The following is a 9190-nucleotide window of genomic DNA, read 5'->3' as shown; positions in this document are numbered from 1 at the left end:
ATACTGATTATATATATATATATATACTGTATATTCCCATATATCTCCTCTATACTGATTATATATATATATATATATATAATATATATATATATATATATATATATATATATATATATATATATATATATATATATATATATATATATATTTGGGCATATATCTCCTGTATACTGATTATATTCTTCTTTGTCTAGTGTCTGTACACGCTTGGGAGGGGGGTCATTCTCAATGACAAAGGACACACAGTCGTACCCATGAGATACTTTGCCCCCGTCAGGTTGAACTTGATGAATTCATTTGCATTGTCAGCCGCTACGTTACTAATTACTATTCTTATCACTGGGAAAATAATGTCTTTTTCATCTGTGCCCTTTAAGCCTTTGTTTGTTTCCGTGCTATAAAGGGATATACAATATATACTGTCGTATCGTCTTCCTCCCAATTCCTTTCTTTCATTTTATACCTCAGCCCCCCTGCTTGAAATTAAAAAAAAAAATGAGATTCATACAAATAAATACAGCAAACGGAACCTACAAATATTGATTTATTGCTGGACTACATTTCCCAGCATTCCTTGACACACTTCACCTGTTAGTGGCATACTGGGAGTTGTGGTTCAAGATTATTTGCTGGGCCCATGCCATCAATATATATATATGTATAATATACGTAGACAGACAGAATATAGATACTTAGATATTTATAGATAGATGACTGGATGGATATATAATGTTTACTGGGGCAAAACAGACATTGATGGACGTTTGATGTATTTAACAGGCAGCCCTTTAGCAATTGATGGGTAATGAATCTTATATTTTAACAACAACCAAAAAGCCCATGTTACAACTCTCTCTACTATACCTGCTACTCCACAGTCACACTCACTTCCCAGAGACTATTATCCACTGTTACTATAGGCACCATCTCTCCCTACTATACCTGCTATCCCACAGTCACACTCCCTTCCCAGAGACTATTATCCACTGTTACTATAGGCACCATCTCTCCCTACTATACCTGCTATCCCACAGTCACACTCCCTTCCCAGAGACTATTATCCACTGTTACTATAGACACCATCTCTCCCTACTATACCTGCTATCCCACAGCCACACTCCCTTCCCAGAGACTATTATCCCACTGTTACTATAGGCACCATCTCTCCCTACTATACCTGCTATCCCACAGTCACACTCCCTTCCCAGAGACTATTATCCACTGTTACTATAGGCACCATCTCTCCCTACTATACCTGCTATCCCACAGTCACACTCCCTTCCCAGAGACTATTATCCCACTGTTACTATAGACACCATCTCTCCCTACTATACCTGCTATCCCACAGACACACTCCCTTCCCAGAGACTATTATCCACTGTTACTATAGGCACCATCTCTCCCTACTATACCTGCTATCCCACAGACACACTCCCTTCCCAGAGACTATTATCCACTGTTACTATAGGCACCATCTCTCCCTACTATACCTGCTATCCCACAGTCACACTCCCTTCCCAGAGACTATTATCCACTGTTACTATAGGCACCATCTCTCCCTACTATACCTGCTATCCCACAGTCACACTCCCTTCCCACAGACTATTATCCACTGTTACTATAGGCACCATCTCTCCCTACTATACCTGCTACTCCACAGTCACACTCCCTTCCCAGAGACTATTATCCACTGTTACTCTAGGCACCATCTCTCCCTACTATACCTGCTATCCTACAGTCACACTCCCTTCCCAGAGACTATTATCCCACTGTTACTATAGACACCATCTCTCCCTACTATACCTGCTATCCCACAGTCACACTCCTTCCCAGAGACTATTATCCACTGTTACTCTAGGCACCATCTCTCCCTACTATACCTGCTATCCCACAGACACACTCCCTTCCCAGAGACTATTATCCACTGTTACTATAGGCACCATCTCTCCCTACTATACCTGCTATCCCACAGTCACACTCCCTTCCCAGAGACTATTATCCACTGTTACTATAGGCACCATCTCTCCCTACTATACCTGCTACTCCACAGTCACACTCCCTTCCCAGAGACTATTATCCACTGTTACTCTAGGCACCATCTCTCCCTACTATACCTGCTATCCCACAGTCACACTCCCTTCCCAGAGACTATTATCCACTGTTACTATAGGCACCATCTCTCCCTACTATACCTGCTATCCCACAGTCACACTCCCTTCCCAGAGACTATTATCCCACTGTTACTATAGGCACCATCTCTCCCTACTATACCTGCTATCCCACAGTCACACTCCCTTCCCAGAGACTATTATCCACTGTTACTATAGGCACCATCTCTCCCTACTATACCTGCTATCCCACAGTCACACTTCCTTCCCAGAGACTATTATCCCACTGTTACTATAGGCACCATCTCTCCCTACTATACCTGCTATCCCACAGTCACACTCCCTTCCCAGAGACTATTATCCACTGTTACTATAGGCACCATCTCTCCCTACTATACCTGCTATCCCACAGTCACACTCCCTTCCCAGAGACTATTATCCACTGTTACTATAGGCACCATCTCTCCCTACTATACCTGCTACTCCACAGTCACACTCACTTCCCAGAGACTATTATCCACTGTTACTATAGACACCATCTCTCCCTACTATACCTGCTATCCCACAGTCACACTCCCTTCCCAGAGACTATTATCACTGTTACTATAGGCACCATCTCTCCCTACTATACCTGCTATCCCACAGTCACACTCCCTTCCCAGAGACTATTATCCACTGTTACTATAGGCACCATCTCTCCCTACTATACCTGCTATCCCACAGTCACACTCCCTTACCAAAGACAGCTATATTCAGTTTTAAGTATCTGTGTGTGTGTGTGTATATATATATATATATATATATATATATATATATATATATATATATATATATATACATTACAACATAGGAGAAGTGAACTTGATGCAATGTAAGACTGCAATTAAATATTAAGATGTATAGCATGAAAATAATGATATGCTTGCATAGGCAAATCTGCAAAACACATCTCACCCACTATTAACTCCACAGGCCTTAGAGAATTCTTTCATTTATATCATATCACATGCAATTTGCAGCACAGAAATGTGTCATTTGAGGACAAATTTATCCCTTTCTTCACTGAACTAACATAAAACCAGAGGGGTAACACAAGATACACCATAAATTAATCCCTACAGCTGGAGATTGGCACAATGGACCAATTTGCAACCAGCAGCTCTTTGCCAGGATTTTAGGCCTGAGAGATGGGATTCTACAGTCTATTTCCCCCCTCCATAATGTATCAACATTGAAACTATTGAAACCTGCTATCCCACAGTCACACTCCCTTCCCAGAGACTATTATCAACTGTTACTATAGACACCATCTCTCCCTACTATATATCCCACAGATCACACTGCCTTCCCAGGACTATTATCCACTGTTACTATGGCTCCATCTCTCGCACCTGCTATCCACAGTTGTCCCAGAACTTCCCACTGTTACATAGCACCATCTCTCCCTACTATACCTGTATCCCACAGTCACACTCCCTTCCAGAGACTATTATCCACTATTTGACTATAGGCACCATCTCTCCCTACTATACCTGGCTATAGTCCACCTATTATGTTACTATCACCATCTCTCAAACCACCTGCAGTCAACTCCTTCCAGAGGCTGTTACTATATGGACAAGATCCACACAAGAGACTGTGTACTATAGGGATCCTACCAGCTTCAAGCTAATTTTCCCTTCCCACATGACCATCTAATCGTTAAGCTAACCAGCACATATCATCACTCCCTTCCCACAAGGACTTTACCTAGCCCTGCTACATGTCTTTATTCACATACCATCCAGATCCTCCCTTCCCATCACATCATCATTCCTCAGAGTATCAACATGTGTCGAAGCATCCCTACTTGAAATCCGCTACTCCTACCTTACAGAGTACTGCCACCTTCACTATCCACATAGGATCTACGTCCGCCCTTTACTATGAGACCCACATGCATTACTACTACAGCATGCCCTCAGTCACCTCTCCGACGATGTCACTTACACTATATCCCACTCCATCTCACACAGGTATCCCTGATAACTTACTACCGATTATCTGCTCCATCATAATCCACATCTGGCTACCAATTCTTCACGATGTTATCTACCTACAGTTGACTATTAACAGGCACTTACATATATGATCCACTGTATACTATACCACAACGATCTCACTCACTCCTACTAGTTCCCAGATAACCACAGTCCCACCTCCCTACATGGGACTTTATCCTCACTAATAGTACACTGACTCATCCCCTGTTACAGCCACTCCAAGGCCACACGCACACCCGCCTTAGTCCACGCTTAATACCTGCTATACACCCCCCCTACATACCTGCTATCCCACAGTCACAAATCCCTTCCCCAGAGACTATTATCACACTGTTACTACTCGACACACCCTCTCCTTACTATACCTGCTATCCCAGAGTCACACTACCTTCCCAGAGACTATTATCCACTGTTACTATAGGCACCATCTCTCCCTACTATACCTGCTATTCCACAGTCACACTCCCTTCCCAGAGAGTATTATCCACTGTTACTATAGACACCATCTCTCCCTACTATACCTGCTATCCCACAGTCACACTCCCTTCCCAGAGACTATTGTCCACTGTTACTATAGACACCCTCTCCTTACTATACCTGCTATCCCAGAGTCACACTCCCTTCCCAGAGACTATTATCCACTGTTACTATAGGCACCATCTCTCCCTACTATACCTGCTATCCCACAGTCACACTCCCTTCCCAGAGACTATTATCCCACTGTTACTATAGACACCATCTCTCCCTACTATACCTGCTATCCCACAGTCACACTCCCTTCCCAGACACTATTATCCACTGTTACTATAGACACCATCTCTCCCTACTATACCTGCTATCCCACAGTCACACTCCCTTCCCAGAGACTATTATCCCACTGTTACTATAGGCACCATCTCTCCCTACTATACCTGCTATCCCACAGTCACTCTCCCTTCCCAGAGACTATTATCCACTGTTACTATACGCATCATCTCTCCCTACTATACCTGCTATCCCACAGTCACACTCCCTTCCCAGAGACTATTATCCCACTGTTACTATAGACACCATCTCTCCCTACTATACCTGCTATACCACAGTCACACTCCCTTCCCAGAGACTATTATCCACTGTTACTATAGACACCATCTCTCCCTACTATACCTGCTATCCCACAGTCACACTCCCTTCCCAGAGACTATTATCCCACTGTTACTATAGACACCATCTCTCCCTACTATACCTCCTATCCCACAGTCACACTCCTTTCCCAGAGACTATTATCCACTGTTACTATAGGAACCATCTCTCCCTACTATACCTACTAGGCCTGAGAGATATGGTTCCTTAGTTAATTTTCCCCCTACAATGCAGGCAAGAAATAGGCCTTGTTAAAGACCTTTAGGTTTCCACCAGATCCATGCCAATGGAACTACTTTATGATGTTGTCCAAAACACAGGAACAATGAACATGTCTACTATCATTAAGGCGAGGGGGAACTAAGAGTCTATATCCTAAAAACTAGGGATGCACTGAATCCAGGATTCGGTTCAGGATTCTGCCTTTTTAAACAGTATTGGGATTAGGCCGAATCCTTCTGGCCGGCCGTGGAGTCCACAAACTACTTGCATTTGTTCAACTATTGCACTATTCATTCCCAGCTGTGCAATAAAGGATGCAGCCAAAAAGAGATACGTCCCAGTTGATGATGACACCATAAGACTCTATGCGCAATGCAGTGACCCTCCCATCTGTAGTAAATTAACTTTAAATGAATTTCACCCCTTATCCCCATGATATGCCACACACAGCGCCTAAACCTTCTGGCCTTACTAAGCGGGAGTGCATGCGAATTGGTTTGGAAGGGTGGTAACCTATTTTTGTCTTCTTTTCAGGTTTTGCCAACCAACCCAGAAGAGAGCTGGCAGGTGTACAGCTCTGCCCAGGACAGTGAAGGGCGGTGTATATGCACAGTGGTGGCACCTCAACAGACAATGTGTTCTCGAGATGCCAGGACAAAACAGCTCAGGCAGCTTTTAGAAAAGGTACTCTTTTTTTTTTTTTTTAGCAGATAATTGCCTGGTCTTGCTAATTTAGGCATATATAAGTGTGCATGGGGCTGTTTTATTATTTCCTAATGTACACAAGCCCCTCTGCGTGTAGTACTCCCCTGTAGCAGCCCTCTCTCTGGCCCATGCCCAGGCTCTCTTTTTATTTGAATCTTTTTTCCAAGGAGAAGGCAATATAGCAATATTGTAGGGGGAGCACATTTTGCTTGCACCCTTGCCACCAGGAAACTGTTCCCAGCCTTTTAATGTAAAGTTATTATAAGACACATGGCATTATGCAGGGTTCATAAGGTTCCCATTTCCAAATCAGCCTCATCCCAGCCAATTAAAACAAATATATTTTAAACAAAGTCATGACTAATGTTGAAGCACATATTGGATTTTAGAGAACGGGTTAATTGGTGAATGAGAAAGCCCCCTATAGCACAAAGATTCCTGCATTTAGTAGGACAATGGGAGCCCGAGCGCCGGACCTGCCAAAATGTGTTATTGATGGGAGTTCTCCGAGATTGTAGTTGAAGGCTATTGACCGGTTACAAGCACCATTAATTGGAAAATGGAAACAAGCCCTAAGAGCTAGCAGGAACGCCTTGCTGCTTGTCTCAGCGCCTTTAGGCAGGGAAGGGGAAATTGCTTGTGAAATAAACAGTTGAGTTGACGTATTCGGGAAATAAAAGCAACAGGGGGTGTCTGGAAAGGTACTCAATTACCCCAAGGACGTCAGCTGGAGTTGGAATAGGCTAAATTTACCCAAACTGTAGTTGTATGCAATGTCTATTGAGAAGCATAGAGGACCATCTATGACCGGTTGAAGATATTTAGGCAGAAGTTCATTGCTAGTCAAAAGTCATGGGTTAAGACATTCAATGGTGCATAAAATAGGGTAATGTAGCACCAATAATGCAGACTTAGCACTGCCTGTCCATGTATAACCCACAATTCCCTGGGAATGCATATCCATTGTACCTATATCAGAAGTCTATCCAATGACCAGAGATGTGTAGGCATCAAAAGTTCCAGTGGTAAAAACAGGGTCAGATAGCACCACCAAATATTGAGAAGCAGTTGGGTAGGGACAACACAATGGCTACATCAGCGTTGGTTTAAATTGAATCATTTTATCCCACCCTTTCTATGGAAATGTAGATTGGAATGTAGATTGAGGTCACTGTACCTTCCAACCAATCGATGTCTCTCGCTCTCTCTCTCTTGCAGGTGCAAAACATGTCTCAGTCGATAGAAGTACTGGACAGGCGGACTCAACGGGACCTGCAATATGTAGAGAGAATGGAAAACCAAATGAAAGGCCTGGAATCCAAGTTCAAACAAGTGGAAGAAACACATAGGCAACACCAGGCCAGGCAGTTTAAGGTGGGTGCCATAATTTATACTTGGAAATGCCACTTAAAGGACCCTGCCATTTCTAGAAGTTGCTGTTAAATTATGGTGTCACCCTTTTCAGCTTTACTGTGGAGTTTTTTTCATAAACCCCAATACAACAGCACAACCATATGGCTATAAGGCAGCAATAAGACTAATAGTTGAGATTGAAAAAGATGCGCAGATCTACCAATTTTTATGGTGAACTAAATAAAGTATCTTCCAGAAATGGCAGTCTCTCCTTTTAATCAACAAAGAGAGCTCTGCAACATATTTGTTTTAGTTAAAATATAAAGTCATGCTTCCCCTTTAAATCAATGTCTTCAGGATAGAATACTTTTTTTTGTTATGACTGTGTTTGTTTAAAGGAAGGAGATCCTAAAAATGTTTTAATTAGACAGAAAGTGGGAGGTGGATAGGTGGCTGTCCAGGGGTAGATATGGCCAACCTCTACATTTGCTAATCTTTTTGAACTACAACATCTCCAGCCAGATCAGTAACATCCAAAAGGCTGCCTTTTTTTTAAGCCCCCAATTGAGTAGAACCCATAGGAATATTGTAGGGAGAAGTTAAGGACACTAATGGTGTTATTGAGATACCATCCTTTGGAAAATGGTGGCCATTGTCTTCAATGGGCCACCATTGGACCAGGTAGAGACTGGCCTTTCAGAAATGTGAACTGAGAATTTAGACCTGAGCTAATGTCATAAATAAAGGTCTTTGAAGATCTCTAAACTTGTTGGAGGGCCATATGTGTCTGGCGGTTTTCCAGTTGGACATCCCCGTTCCATACCCTCTTTACAACTGAAGACTTTGCTTAGCCAAAGGTCACAGTTTAATTTAGATGACTTTAGTCCAGTTTCAATAATATTTATGGGTGAAGTCAACTTTATTTGGACATGACACTGTGGCACATGACACGGTGGGGCATGGAGAATCTTCTGGGTCAAGTGTCTAGATACAGTTTGCTCAATCTCTAATGTATATGAAGATCCTTTCATATTCCAAAAGTGGCCTTACATGCCCAGATTTGCTCATTTGGAAAGGTCGACAAACGAATCAACAAATCTCGGTGCTATTTGGCCAACCACATGCTGGGCCAGATTGGACTGATTTGATTGTTAGCCCTGGGGCCAACAATCATATCCTCCATTGGGGCCTACAAAGCCCCATCAGATGAGGACCACATCAACAAGCCCATGTGCTCTTTGTCCGACTGGATTTTTAAACCTGCTCAGATTGATATCTAATCGATTTTCATCCATATATAAGTTGGGTAGGCCCTGTACATTGGCAGATAACCTGCTAACTTAATCTAAACTACTTTTTACAAGCCTCTCCCACCTATCATTCAATGGTTATGTGTCACATGGTATCACTCAATTAGGGAAGGCAGAACGAACCTAAATAGCAGGAGCCCCTACTTTTTATTAGAGAAGGACTTTCTGTATAAACCGGGCAGCTGAGCTTTCAGTAGTGAGAACAGAGGGCACGGCACTGCTAGAAATGAGGCACGACACTTGTTAATTAGAGTCGAATGGATGTAAACATTCTTAGCCTGACTAAATAAACAAGCCGTCCAAATGGCAGTGCTGTTTGCTCAGA

At 42.8% G+C, this 9190-nt stretch overlaps 1 protein-coding gene and 1 long non-coding RNA gene across 4 annotated transcripts in view; one reads left to right on the top strand and one right to left on the bottom strand.

The window, feature by feature from the left end:
* LOC121396859 overlaps positions 1–7464 on the bottom strand; it is a 58384-nt gene extending 50920 nt beyond the window's left edge. Inside the window, exon 1 of the long non-coding RNA XR_005963196.1 lies at positions 7380–7464. This is a non-coding gene — a long non-coding RNA (uncharacterized LOC121396859). The remainder of the gene's footprint in view (positions 1–7379) is intronic.
* Positions 1–9190, top strand: part of olfm1.L (olfactomedin 1 L homeolog) — a 42935-nt gene that overhangs the window by 19729 nt on the left and 14016 nt on the right. For all 3 annotated transcript variants that reach the window (XM_018229036.2, XM_018229035.2, NM_001094125.1), the window contains 2 exon segments: positions 6032–6181; positions 7421–7576. In XM_018229036.2, coding sequence (XP_018084525.1) covers positions 6032–6181; positions 7421–7576 — 306 coding nt within the window.

Source organism: Xenopus laevis, chromosome 8L (assembly GCF_017654675.1).
Source record: "Xenopus laevis strain J_2021 chromosome 8L, Xenopus_laevis_v10.1, whole genome shotgun sequence".
Lineage (NCBI taxonomy): Eukaryota > Metazoa > Chordata > Amphibia > Anura > Pipidae > Xenopus > Xenopus laevis.
The sequence above is the reverse complement of the archived record's forward strand: the minus strand, read 5'-3'. Positions and strand labels throughout refer to the sequence as shown.